Source organism: Alligator mississippiensis, chromosome 1 (assembly GCF_030867095.1).
Source record: "Alligator mississippiensis isolate rAllMis1 chromosome 1, rAllMis1, whole genome shotgun sequence".
Lineage (NCBI taxonomy): Eukaryota > Metazoa > Chordata > Crocodylia > Alligatoridae > Alligator > Alligator mississippiensis.
Window position 1 is genome coordinate 265,864,546 of NC_081824.1, and position 17,981 is coordinate 265,882,526.

Here is a 17,981-nt window from a genome sequence, read left to right on the forward strand (position 1 = left end):
TGCCTGCACCTGGAGTGGCAAGACACCACCATGCGGTGGCCCCTCCCCATGGACACACAGCTGGCCATTGTCCTGCTCAAGCCGGTCATGTCTGCCAGCCTCTGCTACCTCTTCGGCATGGGCAAGGCCACCACCTGGGAGGCCATCCTGGAGATGTGCGGAGCCCTCCAGGACATGCTGGAACACACTGTACTCTGGGTGCATGACCCCCCTGGCAGTAGTGGTGGGATTCTGTGCTCTGGGCTTCCCCCAGTGCATCAGGGCCCTGGATGAGACCCGCATCCCTGTCACCTGCCTACCCTGTGGCAACCATCCCTACTACCACTGACAGGGCTTCCACTCTGTTGTGCTCCAGACTGTCATCGGCCTCTGTGGGGCCTCCATGAACGTGAGCATCAGCTGGGTGGGCAGCACCCACGACACCCACATGTTCCACAACTTTGCCCTGCCAGCCTTGGTGGAGAGCAGGTGCTTTGCACTTGGGGTGCTGGACCTCCAGCTGGGCTCAGTGGTGGTCCCTCCCCTCCTCATCAGGGAATCTGCCTACCCATTCCTCCCCTGGCTCATGCAGCCCTACACGGGGCAGCTGGACCCCTGCCAGGCATACTTCAATTGGTGCCTGGGCTGGGCCCAAGTCCTAGAGGAGTGTGCCTTCAGCCATCTCAAAGGGCACTGGTGCACCCTCACCGCCTGCCTCAAGTTCACCAAGGCCAATACCCCCCAGGTCATTGTTGCAGCCTGCATGCTCCATAACACCTGCAAGGCCCAGGTGGAGCTCTTCCATGAGGCATGGGTGGAGGAGGTGTAGCAGACAGAGGATGCCTGGCATTGGGAGCACCAGCTATAGTGGCAGCAGCAGGTTCCCCTTCCTCCCCTCCCCCGGCTGAGGACCCAGGTGAGCTGTGCACCCACCAGCATGGACCAGGGTACCAAGTGTGAGAGGTGCTAGCCAACCACCTCCTCTTACACTCCCCACTGTAGCCCACCTGGACAGCCACTCATGGACCTCCACCCCACGGTGCACCCTGAGCACCACACTCACTGCAGACAACTCTCTGAAAAGCAGTTTATTCACCTGTACAGAAACAGACCCCTTCCCTTCCCCCTCCCTCCCCAACAACAGAGCCTACCCCTCTCCCCCCGTCCAGAATTACAAGTAGCAAATTTATTCGTGATTAGAGCAAATTACTGTGCAGTAAGCATCTGTACATGTAGATGTGGATGCTTACTGCTCAGTAATTTGCTCTACTGTGTAGTAAAGTATTTCATGTAGATGCACCCAGTGAGTACTTACTTGTACCAGCAAGTACACTGTGGGCCTAGATACGTGATATGTTTAGACTGGAGTGGAGTTTCAATTGGTTTTGTATTCTGATGTAAATTAAGAAGCCCTCCACCTCAGTCTCTCCAAAGATTCCCAGTGCATTCACGGGATGTGGCTCAGGTTTAGGTGGCTGCCTGGTCCAGGGAGGAGCATAGCTGGAGAAGTAAAAATAGCCCAGTCAGGGTAGAGATGGCAAGTAAGAACAGCACAGCTCAGGGACTCAGGTGCCTGGCTGGGCTTTACCAGCCACAGAGCAGTGCTGTGAACTTGTTCAGGTCTTTGCTAGATCAAGTTAATCCTTGCTAGATCAGATTAAGCCTTCATTAATCTGAAGTTAGTTCATCTAGAATTTGCCACTTTTAGGGCGACCTCGACCCTGTGAACGACAGTTTTCAAGAAGCCATTCTGTATCCACAACTACCACTGGTAGGAATGGAGTATCCACATGGGGTTGCTGCAGGGATGCACCCCACATAATATGTACCAACTTTATGTTCTCCTTTTAATATGGATGCCAGTACACTTTACAGAGTTAGGGCTCTGTGTCTTTGAGGATCTACATGCCCTCAACTTCTAGTAACAGATGGAAAGTGAGGCATACCTGGCAGTCTCCAGCTTGCAAAGTTATGTATAAAAGTGAGTAGTATGAGTGTGTAGCAACACTGTGTGATGAATAAATTATAGGATTCACTCATAAGGTCGATAGCAGATGAGAGAGAAATTAAGAGGGAAGGGGGGAAAAAAGATCTGCTTCTAGCTGAGAGTTGAAAAGAAGTTGTTAGGTCTACATTTAGCCTGAAGGATATTTGGGTTTTGAGCGTGACAACTCGTTGCCTAGATTAGTGCAGCAGAATCCATCTTTTAATTATAGAATTAGGCTCACTTGGTTTCCCTTCACTGTTTCTGGACAAGCAAAGAAAAACTGCAGGGGGAAAAATTTGAAATGGAGGGGGAAAACCATAATTACAACCTGCTGGAGGCATATTTTTCAATAAATGAAGTTCTGCTTGGGAACATAATGTCATGCTGTCTTTATGGAGCTAGTGTTGGAAAATAAATCAAGAATACTATTTTTCATCCCAAACTTGTTAAGCCACTAGCTGCAGTTTCTTGTTTCTAAACTTCCAACTCAACTTTGAACCCAACGTCAGTGCTAGTAATAGCATATCCTCTGAGTCCTATAATTGTGAATTACCACTGAAGTGATTAGGGAGATAAAGAGACTATAATGGGAGGAATCACGTATCTTATCTAGTCACCATACTAATTGAAAGCAGCCTTCTGTGATGGGAAAAATATTTTTAATTTAGTTCAGTAAAAACCCAAAGATGTTTCAGTTCTGCTGCTTGTTTTTGTCTTTAAAATACATAAAGGTTTCTATGAGAAGTTAAATTATACCTAAATCATATTAATATTTGTTAAAAATCCCTAATATTCTGTCCTCTTATACAGCCCCTATTGTTCATAATATGAAAGTATTTCACAGCACCTTCTAACATTAGGATGTAGTATCACCATCTTAAATTAGTACAACTAAGGTACAGAGAATAAGTGTTATGTCCAAAATCATATAAAAACTCCACAGTATAAACAGAAATAAATCTTAAGCTTCCTGAATTCCAGTCCAGTCATCTACTATATAGTCTTTTTTCATTTGTATATACACTTCTCTACAATTAAGATTCACAGGTCAGTACAAAGATATTACCTAAATGCATTTATCCTGTAGGACTGAGTAGTATTTAATATAGTTAAGAGGTTAATTATACTGAAAACTTCATTATTGACCCAGACATGTCATTTCAGTACATTCAGATGTGTTACAGAAATTAAATAAATCCTTTAAAAAAATATCTTTTTATTTCTCATTATTTTTCTTACAGACCTTTTTTAGAATAAGAAGTAAAATCAATAGTTTTTCTCCAGTGCACTGAAATAACTTTTTTTTCCAAGTGCAGGACTACAAATACAATCTCAGACTGTTTATTGCCTCAGATGAGATAACACTGCATTCAGTGTCAAATTTCACAGAAATTCTTAATCCAGTTACAGAAATCTGGGTTGAGACATAGCACATAAGGATAACAATGTTTTCTAATAACAGAAAAGACATAAAGATTTTTACTGCTTCCTAGAAAAATATTTGAAAGTAAGGTTGCAGATCACATTCACTTATGGCCCCATTTATATTTCTGAGTTTATAAGTATTCAGGTATGAAAACTATTTTTCAAGGAGCCAGATCTTCCTATTTTTATTATATCAGCCCAAGATGTGATCCACACCAACTGAGTTTTTCAATTTAAAATTATCAGTAGTTTACAAAAGATGATCTGAAAATAGAAGAAAACCTTTGTACTGTAATTAACAAAAACAAAAATGTCACCCCAAAGTAGTAATACTTATTTTATGTTTTCTTTTTTCAGATTGCAGTCACATTTGTTGGATTACCTTTTGCTTAAGCTGTGTGTAAATTATTTCTACTGTCTAGTTGAAAATATCTTCTATATGCAGGTTCTTGGTTAAAATGAATGTCTGACACATTTGACTTATTCTGTCACTGAAAATTGAAAGTATTCTCTTCTCCACAGTAAAACGTTTTGCTTTCTGGCTGCAACAGTCCTGTAGCCAAAGTCACCTAAAATTAGTTACCCTAATACTGCATTTATGCCCCTTCCACATCTGAAGAACTAATCCCCAACAAGAGGAACTGATGAAATTTGCTTAATATTCTTCTTGCGTTATCATAAAATTAGCCTCACTTATTTTGGCACACAAAATACAATTAAAAAACCCCCACAAAAATCTATCATACACAGATTAACAGGAGGTTAGCAGCACTGAAGATGACTCACTACTATTCAAGAATTTTATTACAAAATGCAGGAAAACACAGGTAAATTAAAGAAAGTTATAAATGGCCCATCAGGATTTACCTATACTTAAATTTCCCAGATAAAGGATAGACATCTACTTCCTACTTCAGGGTATAATATACTTCTGCTTTAGCTACTCTAAACCCCTACAATAAGTAGGGTCCCTTCTTATAGAAAGTGGTTTGGAAGCTGTCCACAAGAAACAGTTGAAGAAATGGTAATTGAGCTGAAAACATTTTTTATTAATCATTCTTTTTTGTAGCATGATTGTATAACTGTGAGTTCTCTTTCTTGTCTGAATCATTGTTTCCCCTGAGACATGATCATTATGTATATGATAAATAGCAGTGTTAGCTCTCTGAACATAATGTAGACAGCTAATAATATAGTATATGTGTTTGTTTTTCCCAACTATAGAAATTTGGGAGACAAAATTGGTTGGTGCTCAGTGCCCTGATTCAAACAAGAAGTACTCCCTTTGTGTATACATTCCAATATTGATTTGGAAGACAAAATATTAGTTGCAACTCAGATCAACATTGTGTAAGTTCTATTGCCCAAGGTATCATATTTTCAAAGTGCCAAGTACAGGGCAAGGATTCCTGGTTTGTGAGGAACAAAGTAATTTTGTTTTGTTATTTTACTCTTTGAGTTGTTTCAAAGACAGAAGGGATAGACTGCTTCTGACATTGAACATTTGAGGTGATAATCTCTTGTGCCACGACTGTAGTTTGACAGGCACTTGTTGGAGCATAAGAGGTAGTTCAGAGGGCTGAGGTTGAAATGATGAACAACTGCTATATGAACCTGGAAGGCTGAAACCAAATAAAAATCAAACATAGGTTGTACATAGGAAGTCATTAAAAAATTTGATCAAATGGCAAAAAAGCAAAAAAGGCATAGAAATAATAAGCCAAATTTAAGAAGAGGAGAGCCATGTTTGAGTCTCTTACTTTCTTAAGGAGACTCTTAGAGTGCTGACATTCAGGCCCCAATTCTAACTCATGGCACTTCACATAAAGCACCATCAATGTAAGCACCCCTCCACTTGTTGGGGGGGGAATCAAGCTGACCTAGCAAGCCAAGAAGTCACCCCTCTCCCTAGACATGTGCCCCTGGGGCTGTCAGCAGGGTTCCAGGGCTGTCAGCAGGGAGGGAATGGGGAGGAGGGAGGGACAAGCCAGCAGTAGTGAGCTGTTCCTTTCATGAGCTGCCAGCTTGCCTGGCCTGAGCTGGAAGAGGGGCCTAGATTAAAGCCACCCTTTCCTCATGGGCCTGGCCTGGCTCCCCCCAGTATCTCAGCTCGGTGGTTGGAGAGGCCTGTGAGGTGGAGGGGCTCCAAGCCATACCCCTTCCAGCTCAGTTTGGGCAAGCTGGCAGCTCATGAAAGTAGCATCTCCCTGCTGCTGGCTTGCCCCTCCCTGCTCCTTCCCTGATGACAGCCCCAGGGGTAGGGCTGAGCTGCATCAGCACAACTCTGATCATGCAAAAAATTAACCCTAGAGAAGGAACACATGTTCCCTAAGGCACGCTTAAGCAGAGCACCTTCATCTGATACCTCATTTGAGGAGGGTTAATTTTTCACACTATTGACCCCTTCAGAGGTACTCTGCAGCCATGCACGTGTGTAGAGCACTTTCAGGGGCCTGATTGTGCAAAACAATGTAACTTCTGTCTGCACCCCAAAAGACTCAAGAGAATCACCTGGGGTCTGCACTAGGGCGGTTCCAGACTCCTGTGTTATCCCAGGACTGGGACCCACAATCAGCTCCAATGCAGTCCTGGGGCTGAAAATCAGTTGATTGTAGGCCCCTTCCCCAGTACTGCACCAGAGCTGGTTCTAGATTCTGGAATCATGGAATTTGGTATTGTCAATTAATTATAGGACTTCATCCTCCTGATCAGCCACCTCATCGACAATTAAGTGTTTGAACTATGGTTGAACCTCTGACATACACTAGGGTCTATGTTTTCAAAAATAACTAGTGATTTGGGGTGCCTGAATTTTTTAGGGCTTTTCTTGAGACACCTTAAAGGACCTGATTTTCTAAAAATGGATTCTCAGCGTTTTCTGAACATTTCAAAAGTTGGTAGAAGTGTGTGAGTATCTTGGGTCACATTCAGACCAGTGGTGGGCTCCAACTAGTAAGCAAATAAAAGGCCGAAAGTTGTTTGTATCTGATTTGCATACCTTATCTGGAAAACGTGTGCCTTTATATTTGAGCATAAAAATACTATGAAGTGAACCACATAGTGAGTGTTCTGTTTCATTCCTCCTTTATTTTTCCCCCACTATTTTATACAATATTTTCTTTTTCCTAGGAAAATATTTTCCTCAACCATATAGATATATGTTGGGAAAAAGTCACAACCCTGTTTCCTGCAAAAAATCATTATAGGCACCCTCTTAATACTGGCCTGAGATCTTCCCATATCAGTTGAAGCTGTATGCATTAGTTGAAGGCCTTTATGTTATGTTATAACTAGAACCATCAACAGGAAATGGATCTGGATAAAAGACAGAGCTCAGGGTTGCTGTTTGAAATGTAGTTGTAAGTTTCCTCATTTTCAGAGGCATATCAATATATTTTGTTATTCAAATAATGTTTTGCTAGATGTATGTCAATTGATTTGCAAACTGCTGTCTACTTTTGGTATTAGCTTGTGAATGTAGCTACATCAGTTTTACACAGACTACTTTGTATACCAGGATTTTTTCCGCAAGTCAGGAAATGGTAACGTACGCTTTAATTATTCATACACTTGGCCCCTTCAAAGGCGCTCTGCAGCCATGCACGTGTGTAGAGCACTTTCAGGGGCCTGATTGTGCAAAAAAATATAACTTTTGTCTGTGCCCCAAAAGACTCAAGAGAATCACCTGGGGTCTGCACTAGAGTGGTTCCAGACTCCTGTGCTGTCCACACTATACATAATTTATTCTAAAATAAAAAATCTAGTTCCTAAACACACACACACAGTGTGAGAGGGAAAGAACATTCTGATCAAGTAATGTAGGGTAATTTGTGTTCTAGTTATAGAGAGGAAAAGTGCTTAGAACTAGTATATTATAATACTTGGCTTTTCTATGGATATCCTTATTTCAATTGCCTACTAAGGAGCATCCTTTTGGTTTTAATTTTACTGCCACAGCTTACAAAAATAGGAAATCATTACATTCTTATTTATATCTGTTTATTTTGGCCCACATGGTAAATCAAATAAAAATGGCAAACTGGATGTGCCCACAAATGGATCCAGGATTTCACAAGAGGCAAAGTGGGAGCTGTGACTAGCACAGCTGGGATGGCTGCACCCCCCACTTCCTGCATCAGGATGAGCAGACTGCACCATAAAAGCAGCAGATGGGAACTTTATTAAGTCCCCCCAAGCAGGTAAAGAATTCCTCCTTCCCTTCCCCTCCCTGCTCAGAGGCACACCCCTCTCCTCCCCTCCCCTTCCACCTACCCTGTCCACTGCTGCCACTATTCCTGGTGTCCCAGAGCCTGAGGGGAGCTCTAGAATTGCTGCTGCCCAGCTCCACCTGGGCTGCACAGGGGCCAGCCTCAGCCTGGGATAGCCAGTGATGGTGGGAGGAGTTTCCTTTCCCAGCACCTGCTTCTGGGCTGGATGGGAACACCCAGAGACTGGGCATGGACTACATGCCACTACTACTATCCTTGTCTAAGCCTGGCCTCTATGAAGCCCAGGTAGAACTGGGCAGAAGTAGCTCTGGAGCTTCTCTCACCCCGGGAAAGTGGGGACAGCAGCAGCAGTGGGTGGGAGAGAGGGGGTGGGAAGGGAGAGAGGAAGGAGAGAGGGGGTGGGATGTACCTCTGAGCACAAACGGGAAGACAAGGTGGTGAATTCTAATCTGCTTGGGGGACTTTAAAAAGTCCCCAGCTGCTGCTCCTGTGGCTTGGTCAAAAAGCAGGGGTGTGACTGCCATTTCACCCACCTCTGAATCCATCCCTGGACATACCAGCTGTCTTTAATTTGGCTTATGCTGTGTTCATATTTTTTTGTCTCTTAACTTCAGCTGCTCGTTGCAGCTGAAACTATGTCATTGGTGACAATGGCACAACCTCCTTTCCCTCAAAATATGTGCTCAGTGAGTGCATCTACATGTTCGTTAATGCGCAGTAGTTACTATGCATTTAATTGAGTACTTGCTTAATGAAGTACTAACTAAATGTGCAGAAACTAGAGTTACTGTGCAGTAGCACCAGTGCATGGGTTTTTAGTGATGCTTACTCCACTGTATCCTAATACTACTGTGCATAGCATATTACCATTGTTTTTGCCTGGCACACTACTGCGCAGTGTTATTAGGCTACTGTGCAATAAGCAGCTCCTATAGACATTCCCAGTAACATCTTAAATAGGTTTGCAGAGCTGTCACTGATTGGAACCTAAGAATTCTGTTGATAAAAGTTCAACAAAGGAGAGAATCTGCCATTGGTTCTGTTGTACAAACAGCCTCTTTTTGTCCAAGTCAACATACATGACTGAATATAGTTAGGAAACAGATAGTTTGACAAAGTGGTAGAGTTTTAGAGTTCCTTTTCAAAAGCAGATCCACATGTTAACAATGCACATCCTTTCATAGCATCTTGCAAAGCAGGCTGTAGTTTACAACAAAAAAAAAATCGCATGCATCTCTGAACGAGTTGTTCCATAAAGTGCCACCCTGCCCTGCCTTCTAACAATAAAATTTTGGATATGTACTTTAAACATTAACTCCATGTTTCACAGGGAATTGTCATCTCGTGCTTTTATGCCAATAGGTTACATAAAGCACCTCAAAGTGTAGTAAAGTAAAAGGATAAACAGTATACTTTGTCTTTAACCCTTAGTTATCCTTTTCCCTTTCAGCACCCTCCTTGATTGGGATGGTAAGGAAGGACTGGGCTTCCCAGAACAGCATTGCCCTCTCGTGGCAAGAGCCTGACTTTCCCAGTGGAGCCATTCTGGACTATGAGATCAAGTACTATGAGAAAGTAGGTCTTGCTTAGAGCTTCAGCCAAAATCACATATTACATAACAACGTGTTACATTTTTGTTTGTGTTTTTTAAAATCTCTTACAGTTGTTATCACTTGGTCCCGCATACAATCAGTTCATTTCATTTGGTACATATCTATTTTATGTTTTGTTAATAGTTGTCTTATTTTATGTCAGATTGAAGGACAGTGGAAAACAAGTGATATGCACATCTATTATGAGACCATGGTGCAGAGGTTTATAAAAGCCTAATTTTTTATTGAGGATTATAAAATTGGTTAAATGTATAATAATTTCTAATATGCTTTGGGTTTTTTTTTAATTTATGGACTACAACAACTATATGTTAGCATAATATTTTTGGGTATAATACAATTATGCTTAATATTTTTGAGATTACATTTTGTTATATTAACTTGTAACAACCTGAGACAGAATTAGACAGTATACCTTTTCTAGATGTAATCTTAAGAAAAAATAGTTTATAATTAATACCCCATTTCTGAAGATCATAAAGAGAGAAACTATATCATGTTATAATCTGGGCCCAAAATCTTTGGCTAAGTGTAGACTTCCAAAAAGCCTGAGGCAGAATCAGTCCCATCTACATGAGTTTCTCTAAGCTGTGTAGATTGGATCAGCAGTGAATTGAACACATGCTTGCCCTTTGGTAGGGGACGGCACACAAAAGCCTGCATTTGCAGAGGCTAGAAGGGAGGGGGTGCTCCCACACACCTCCCAGCATGCCAGAGATGGCCAAGGGCAACTGATTGCAGCCGAATGGCTGCACCATTCCTGACTGTCTGTTAGCTACCTGTCTCCCACCGCTGCCCTCTCATCGTTCAGACAGTAGTCAACTGTATGCAGGCAGTGGAAGGAGGCATGCTCACCCCCGCACAGGGCAGCAGGGGGATCTGTGGGCTTTGTCTGGGGTGTGGGCCACAGGGTTCCTTGCAGCTGTAAGGGCATGGCTGCCCCCTACCCCTGCCCCAGGGACTGGAGCTCTGCAGTTGCATGGGAAGCAGTTTCAGCCCAGAACTCGGTGCTGGCTCCAGGGAGGAAATCCTGTGAGCCCTTACCAGAGCAGCTCCAGCGCACAGTCCTGGGACTTGAACTGAACTGGGACAAGGGACCTGCCAACCGAGGCTGGGAATGCAGGATGTGCCACTGGCGCTGCCCCCACCAGCAGTTCATGAGCCCTGCTAGAGACAGCTAGAGAGCCTGATGGCAGGGCCTGCTAGGCACTCAGCTGGAGGAGCCAAGCCACAGCTTCCTGAGATGGGGGTTAGTAGGGAGCCTGCAATTGCCCCAGGATGCCAGCAGACAGAAACCTATCTTGATTCATGAGTGGACTGATGTCAATTCATTGGTCTAACCTAGATCTAGTCAGTCTGATACTACATCCATCCAGACCTATCTTAGACCAGGATCTGCCATTGTTAAAGCAGTCTTTGTGCCCAAACTTCTGTTCTGTTGTGGCTGTCGACCAGCTTCTGACTACCTAAACTGGAAAAAGTGTAATGCGGTTACCTGGCCTTCAAGTCCACATGGGCAAAGATGCATTTACACTGCTTCATATTCCAGATGTAGACATGCAGAGACCATTTTATGTAAACATAAATTGGGGTCTGCATTTCTACAAAGCACTGCATGTATCTTTGCACACCCCTATTTGAAGACTAGGCCTTGATGCAGTATTAAACTAGTGGTAATTGGTCCCTTCATTCCTATATACATTAGTTTTCAGGGATCTGCATCTTAAATCTGTTAACAGCCAAGCTAACATCTTAATCAAGGAAATGGAGAATAGTCCTAAGAAAGGATATATAAATCCAGCTTGGGAAGAATGTTGTGATTTGGGAGAGGGGAGGTATTGTGTTTGTTATAAATATCAGGGGTTCTTATTTTTCAGTTTGAGAAGATACAAATTTGCCAATCTGTGCCCAGATTATGCAGGCTGGCATAATGAGAAAGATGCTGTTCAGGGCCACCTTGAAAAAAGCCCAACCACTGAAATTATTCAGAAAAAGGACAGTCGTTTAGCTTATTTGGTACAAAATCAAGAAGGCATGAACTTTCCACAGTTCTCAGAGGTGCTGAAAGATCTTTAGTACCACAGCTTTTCCTATAGCCTTTGAGCTGATAGTTTGAGCTGATGCTTGTTTTGTTCATTAATAACCAAGCATCCAAAAGTGAATTAAAAAGGTAAATACTCTTTTTATAGATTAAATAAATTGCTCAAACAGGAACCCAGTTGCAAAGATCTGTCCCCTAAGGTTTAGCAAATACATTAAGTTATAAGCATAATATTTGCACAAACTCTAAAATCAGATTATACTCTGAGGACAGTGCCGGGTTACCAAGAAAGCCAGCCCAGAATTCCCCTTAGTGGTGTCAACGCTGCACTAAAATCTAAACACACCTGAGAGATTTGTCCTTTGTACAACATGGCTAGAATCACACGTTTCACAATTCTAATGGGAGGGTACACGTCAAACAAGCCCTTTCCAATTTCACCAGAGAAAAATCTTTTCTCCTTCTCCTTTATAAAGAATCATGGGTAGCTTTCTATTACAAATAATTCCTTTCCTCTTAGACATGGCAGGCCATACCCACTGGTGGCTGAAACAGGTGACATTCCCTAGTGGTTATTTTGCCCCAAGTGCTTTCTGGTAGTCACTCATTGAACTGGATCAATGTGTTTTGAACAAAACAGCTTTTGTCAGGAGCCTTCAGGACACAGTGTTCCTAGCCATACTAATTAGAAGGCAAACTGGGAGACAAGCAGGGGCAGAGGCAACAATAGGAAAATCATTAATAGAAAAAAAGATACATCACAACACTTTGAAACATCAAGCATAGATCACTCTTGGAAGCCAGATTCAGGAGCAGACACAGAGCAATGGTCTGTTACGGTGAATCCTATGCTCTTCTATGATATTGAAATAGGAAATGTGATTATATAGTACTGTAGGAGTGCATGCAGTCCTGCAGACATTCTAGTTTAATCTCCAAATGCAAAGCAGATAGTACACAAAGATGAAGGAGAAGGCTCCTACCACAAATCAAAAGAATATAAATGTGAATAGTTTCTAAAAGCCCATGGGAATGGCACCGATGGAGTGCCTGGAATCTCATAGGCTTTGCCGACAACATTCAATATTAGAAATATCAGCATCCAAATTCTCCACAGCCATGATGAGCAGAAAATTGAACTATTGTCATAAAACTATAAAGGATGTAGAAAGTGTGAGACGACAACATCGAGAATTATGAATGAGTTACTACATAGACATTCATCTAGTGTAGACTTCGAAAATTGTAGCAGTTTATAGCTAACTGGAGTACCACAGGGCACAGAAGGTTTGAATATGGAATTCTTGCTGCACTGTTTACTCTAGGTCTCTCTTAAATAGTTATAAGCCCTCAAAATGAGCCCATCTATCAGGCTTAAGCCCAAGACATTAAAGACATTTGTGTACACAGTGAATGTGAAATTGCCACTTTGCCAAGCTGAGGAAAGTCTGAAGGAGATCATAAAAATGCAACTACTAAAATTCACTTCCCTCCACTATTGATAGAGATGAAAAAGAATGGAACAGATATGGTAGATAATGCTTTATGTTTTCCATTTATGCCTCTCATTCACACAACAGACAGTGTGCATAGCTGAATGCTTCCAACTAACAGTACCATATCTGGGACAGCACCCTAAATCTGATACCCCAAATTCAATAGAGCTGAGAAAGCCTAACAGTTGTTAAATGCTTATATGAATAAACTTTGAGAGTATCTTTGAGTGAGAAGGATATTGATATAAATATACTTTTCCTCCTATATTTCTGTTACCAGTCAACTGTTATCAGTCAACAAATGCAAATAGTATCTAGCTTCCTATTTTAGCTGAAAGGAAGTTTCCAGTAATACAATCTATATTTAAGTTTTATATCTGTATTGCCAGTATGCCTGTGAGTGCCTGCATAAGAATGTTGATGCAAACAGGAATGAAAATATGACAAAAAAGGTTGGAAATGTTTCTGAAAAGGAATACAATTTTAAAAACTGTAAAAATGACAAATAGGATAGGCTTCTGCCTGTCTGTATGCACCAATTGTGAATGGGCCTGAACTTGTTACTTCACTGAAGTCAGTCAAGCGCAGGATTTCTCTGTGAAAAATAGAATAGCTTTTCTGAAAGATTCTGTACAATCATAGGAAAACAAATATAGAACAGGAGAGTTATACCAGGATTTCAAAGATGTGAGTACAAAATGCAGAAATAAATACGTTTATACATGGTAACAAAAGAAGATACTGTAGAGCAGCTTCTTCCCTCAACTCTTGCTCAGTTAATGCTTAGAATCATGACTTCAATATTTTAAATTGTAATCAGCTCCTAAAAGTGAAAAAGCCTAAAAATAAAAAACCCCTTGTGTCCTTAATTCTTAGCTAGCTCCATATATTCCTTGTACTTTTGTACTTCCATATCCTGAAATGCACGACCAGTTATGCTTGGTGGAGAGACATATCCCAGGTTACCAGAGTTCTGAGATAGGATCCAATAGTGCAGTTCTGCAGTGAGTGGAACTTAACCTGAAAAAGGAGTATGCAGCTGGCTTGGTGTGGCAAGAGAACAAAAAAAATTGTGAGAAACTCAGTCCAGAACCCTGGGAGTTTCCATTACAGCCTGATGGAAAGTTTTTATTTGCTTGAATAATTATGCGATATTATCAGACAGAAAATATCATGCCTCTGAAATAATATTGTGTCTTGAGACTTGGCAAATTGAAATATCTTGTTTCTAACAGATGATGAATCATTCCAAAACCTGTCCATTTAGCAATATTTGTCACCTTAGATGATAAGTGAGTCTCAGCAGAGACATGCAAAGAATCCAATAAATATTTGACCCCAGAGATCCATGAGTTACTCTGCAGAAATTTTTTTGCTATCTCCTATTCACCATCCTCAGGATTACTAGGTATTTGTAAATTAAATCTTTTGGTGTGTCCATTATCTATCCATTTGAATCCAGGATGATTTAATATAGTCAGTTAGACAAAAAAAAAAAAAACACTTCTAATTTCAAAAGCTCTTTCATTGCCTCTGTGCTCTTCCATAACCAAACTGAATATTATCATAACCTTAATTTCTTGGCTAAGAGCATTTTTTTTTAATTTCCTAGACTATTTTTCAAAATATCATTTGAATCTTTTACTTTTTAAGTTTCCAAATCATCTTAACCTTGGCCATTCTTGATTGCCACATTCTCCAACTTTAGCATAATACTCGCTTACAACATTTGGACCCCTACTCCATTTTGGGCTATTTATATTTTTCAAAAAAAAAAGGATCATGAATGCACATTAGTATTTCCTGTAAAACAGAATATCATTTTGGGCAGTTCAGGGTTGCTGGTGGTCTCCTAGGACAAATGAAGTCAGGGAAAAGGGGAAGAGAATTTTGCCATCCTCCCAAATGCAAAATTGTGGAGTAAGGAAATGGAAGGGAGCCACTGGCAATTTTTCCTGGGAGTCAGGACACAAGAGAAGGCTGTAAAAAATGGTTTATTTCCAGATAGATTAAGCCAAGCCTTATTACTCAAATGTAATAACTATGAAATGAGAGCACAATTTTATAACATATCTTTCATCTCAAAAGGTTTGAGATGCCTTGCAAACAGTATAACACATCTTGTGTTTAAGTGAAGTTCCTACTCTGCTTTTAACCCAATTCACATTCATAGAGTGTTTTAGGCTTGTAGACCATAAAATCTGCAAGACCAGATAAGGATGGCAGAGGGCAAGGTCTGTTGGGAGAAGTAGTATAAGATGTAGATCTTATTATGTCCCAACCCCTCCCGCAGGGATCCTTCAGTAGAAACATAGTGTACATCTCTTGCATATGCTGAAGTAGAGCTCATTGTGGAATGTTTTTTCCCCTCTCAATTCCCATGATCAATTTCATGACAAGAATCTGAAAATGAACAAAAAGGGTTTGGTAGTGCTTCCTGTACGGAAACGCAATGCATCTGCACTGAGCCCAGAATCTCCTCTATAGAGCAGGCTCCTTTTCTAGATTACATCTCCCATGGTTCATGACAGAAGATGTAGAAAAGAAAAGAGTGAACATAGAAACATTATAACAAATGTATAATTTTTCATTATATAGAATCTAACTATGGGAGGGGGGGTCATCTTATATTGGAGTAAATGTGGTAAGTTACTATTATATGACTCTTGCCACCACTCAGGCCCAGTTTGGTGATTCTTGCCAAACATTTAAGGCTGGTGAAGAAACAGAAATGACTGGAAATGGGCAAGAAGGGCACAGCTCAGCTGTGGGAGTGAAGAGGAAGTTGAAATATAGTCAATGAAATGGCTCTCCATTTCTTGAAAAAGAGTCAGCACTGAGAGAGACTGTGTTCAATGAACACTGCCATCTTAATCAGATAGACTGCACTAATCTATCTTTGTGGTAGGTTCTCATCAGCACACTTGCTCCATATGGAACATGTGTTTGATGGTCATGCCCAGTGTTGGTTGTATTTAAATCTGTTTCATAGTCAGTTTCCATGATTGAGTGCATGCTGCTTTTGACTCCAGTTTAATGACAAACAATGTATTTAATAAGGTTTCTTTGTATAAAAATGTAGAGACAACAGGCTTTTTCCCCATGCTGTTTTGGGGAGAAAACCTCATCTTGTATTCAAGTAAATTTAGTAAGTAGAAAACAATCTCAGAACTCCTTTGAATGAAAAGAATGCAGATATCTTGTATTTTCTGAGCCTCTTCCTTCCCCTCTTTCACTCATACAAAATATGCACTTATATAAAAGCCATCTAGACTCAAATATATACAGGCCTCATTAAAGAAGATAATTTTTTTCCCAATATTGTAGCTGCTGTAGTAAAGAACAGGCAGCTTTCTACATTTCTCATTGATGGCCTCTGATGCTGAAAAGCTACAATAGCATTAATTCCCTGTATCCTACAGCTTTCTGCCATTCTAAGCATCCTACACACTATTCGATGGTTCACTTGATTTTCTTTGAGACTTGCACAGTTGTTAAACAATTGAATTATCTTATTTTAAAGTGATTCTTTTCTACATCATTCTTAAATAAGTAAAAAAGGATGATGTTTCTGGGTGTGTTTTGCAACTGGTACCATATTTCCTATACATGCCAACAATTGTTTCTTTAATTTAGGTTATGAATTTATATTAGATTTTAAAATCTGGAAGAATTAGTCACATTAGCATCCATTATTACTTTTATACATATATTATTGGATATCTTCCATACAGGTGCATTTCACAAGAAACATAGCAGAGCATTCTGTTTATCCCACTAAGCCTGCATACTAAGCTTTAGAAATAAAACAGGTTACAGTCTTGAGGTACAGACAAGGCAAGAAAAGGTTACTACATTACAAATATACAGCATGTCTCTTTAGGTGTGTGTCCTTTGTAGAGGTCAAATATTTTTTTTTATCCTTATGTCAGTAACAGTACATAGAAGCATTGTATTTCGACTGATAGAAGCTTAGTTTCACCAGTTGAAATGCTCTGTATACAGACATTCACAGGGCTTTAAATGGTTAAAAAACAGTTGATGTCGTAGACATCTCCAAAGCATTGCACAAGGTGGAAGTCTAAATTGATTAGGGCTCAAGCATTTGAATGTGCACATCCTGAATCGATTGGAGCCACTGCAGTGCCCTCCAGCACCCCAGTGTGCTTTGCTTTCCTCAGCACCCCAGGAGACACTCTTGTGACTCAGGATGCAGTCTGCTACCACAGCCTGAGTCACACAGATCGCTCCCCCTGACAGCTGAGAGGCTGGGAAAGCCCAGCTCCCCTCCACTGCCCCAAGCAGCTCCTGGGTTTCAAAAGCTGCACCAGGACTATAAGCACAGTGTTTCATGTGCAGCGGTGGGTGAAGATTCCCTCCCATGGCACTTGACAGCTTTATGCTTGCAGCCCCACACATGGAACAGCTAGTGCAGGATTTAATGTTCCACGGAAGGGAAATTGCCTCCACAGAGCTTGAGAACCCTGAGGTCTGGCCATGGTGGTGGGGCTTCCCGTGGCCAGAGCCCCAGTAGCATGGTGGGCAAAACCCCACTCCATGACCAGCGCACCAACTTTAGAAGACAGCAGACCCACTCTGCTGTCTATGGAACCACAAGCGACTCAGCCCTGACTGGTGCCCTGGGCTGCTTCCTTAAATTGCATCCCTGGGTTCAGGATGGCAGGGAAGTCTACAAGGCACTCTGGGATGCATGCTCTGCCACCTCCCTGGATATCTGCTGTCAGTATGCAGGCTGTCTGCAGAGCACACAAGCAGCCATTTGCATGGTTTTACAGCTTTCAACTGATTGAATTTCAAATGGCTTAAACTATGTGGATAAACTTCAACTGGTTGAACTGAATGCTAGCATACACCCTTAGATATATAAGCTACTGAGTGTCATTCCTCTTAAGACTAATTAAACACTACATGAAAAATAAGCATCAGGCCCACTCTAGGAGATTAAAAAGTAAGTTATGTCCCTGATATTTTTATTTGTCTAAACCTTGACAGATCTATGTTCTGGAACCATGTTTCTGATATGACAAAAGCAAACAGTGCTAGTCTTGTGAGGTACTCCTAGTTTCCAGCCCATATTTGCAGAACCAAGGGGCAGCTATAAACGAGTGCCAAGGCTGCTCCGATGCACTGAAATTCCAGTGTCAGAGCAGCCTCGATTAATCGAGTCTGCCATGCTCCAGCAGCCTCCTG

At 41.4% G+C, this 17,981-nt stretch overlaps 1 protein-coding gene across 3 annotated transcripts in view; it reads left to right on the forward strand.

Annotated features, from left to right (window-relative positions):
* Window positions 1-17,981, forward strand: part of EPHA6 (EPH receptor A6) — a 978,007-nt gene that overhangs the window by 662,124 nt on the left and 297,902 nt on the right. For all 3 annotated transcript variants that reach the window (XM_019476566.2, XM_059720587.1, XM_059720588.1), the window contains one exon: window positions 9,071-9,195. In XM_019476566.2, coding sequence (XP_019332111.1) covers window positions 9,071-9,195 — 125 coding nt within the window. The remainder of the gene's footprint in view (window positions 1-9,070; window positions 9,196-17,981) is intronic.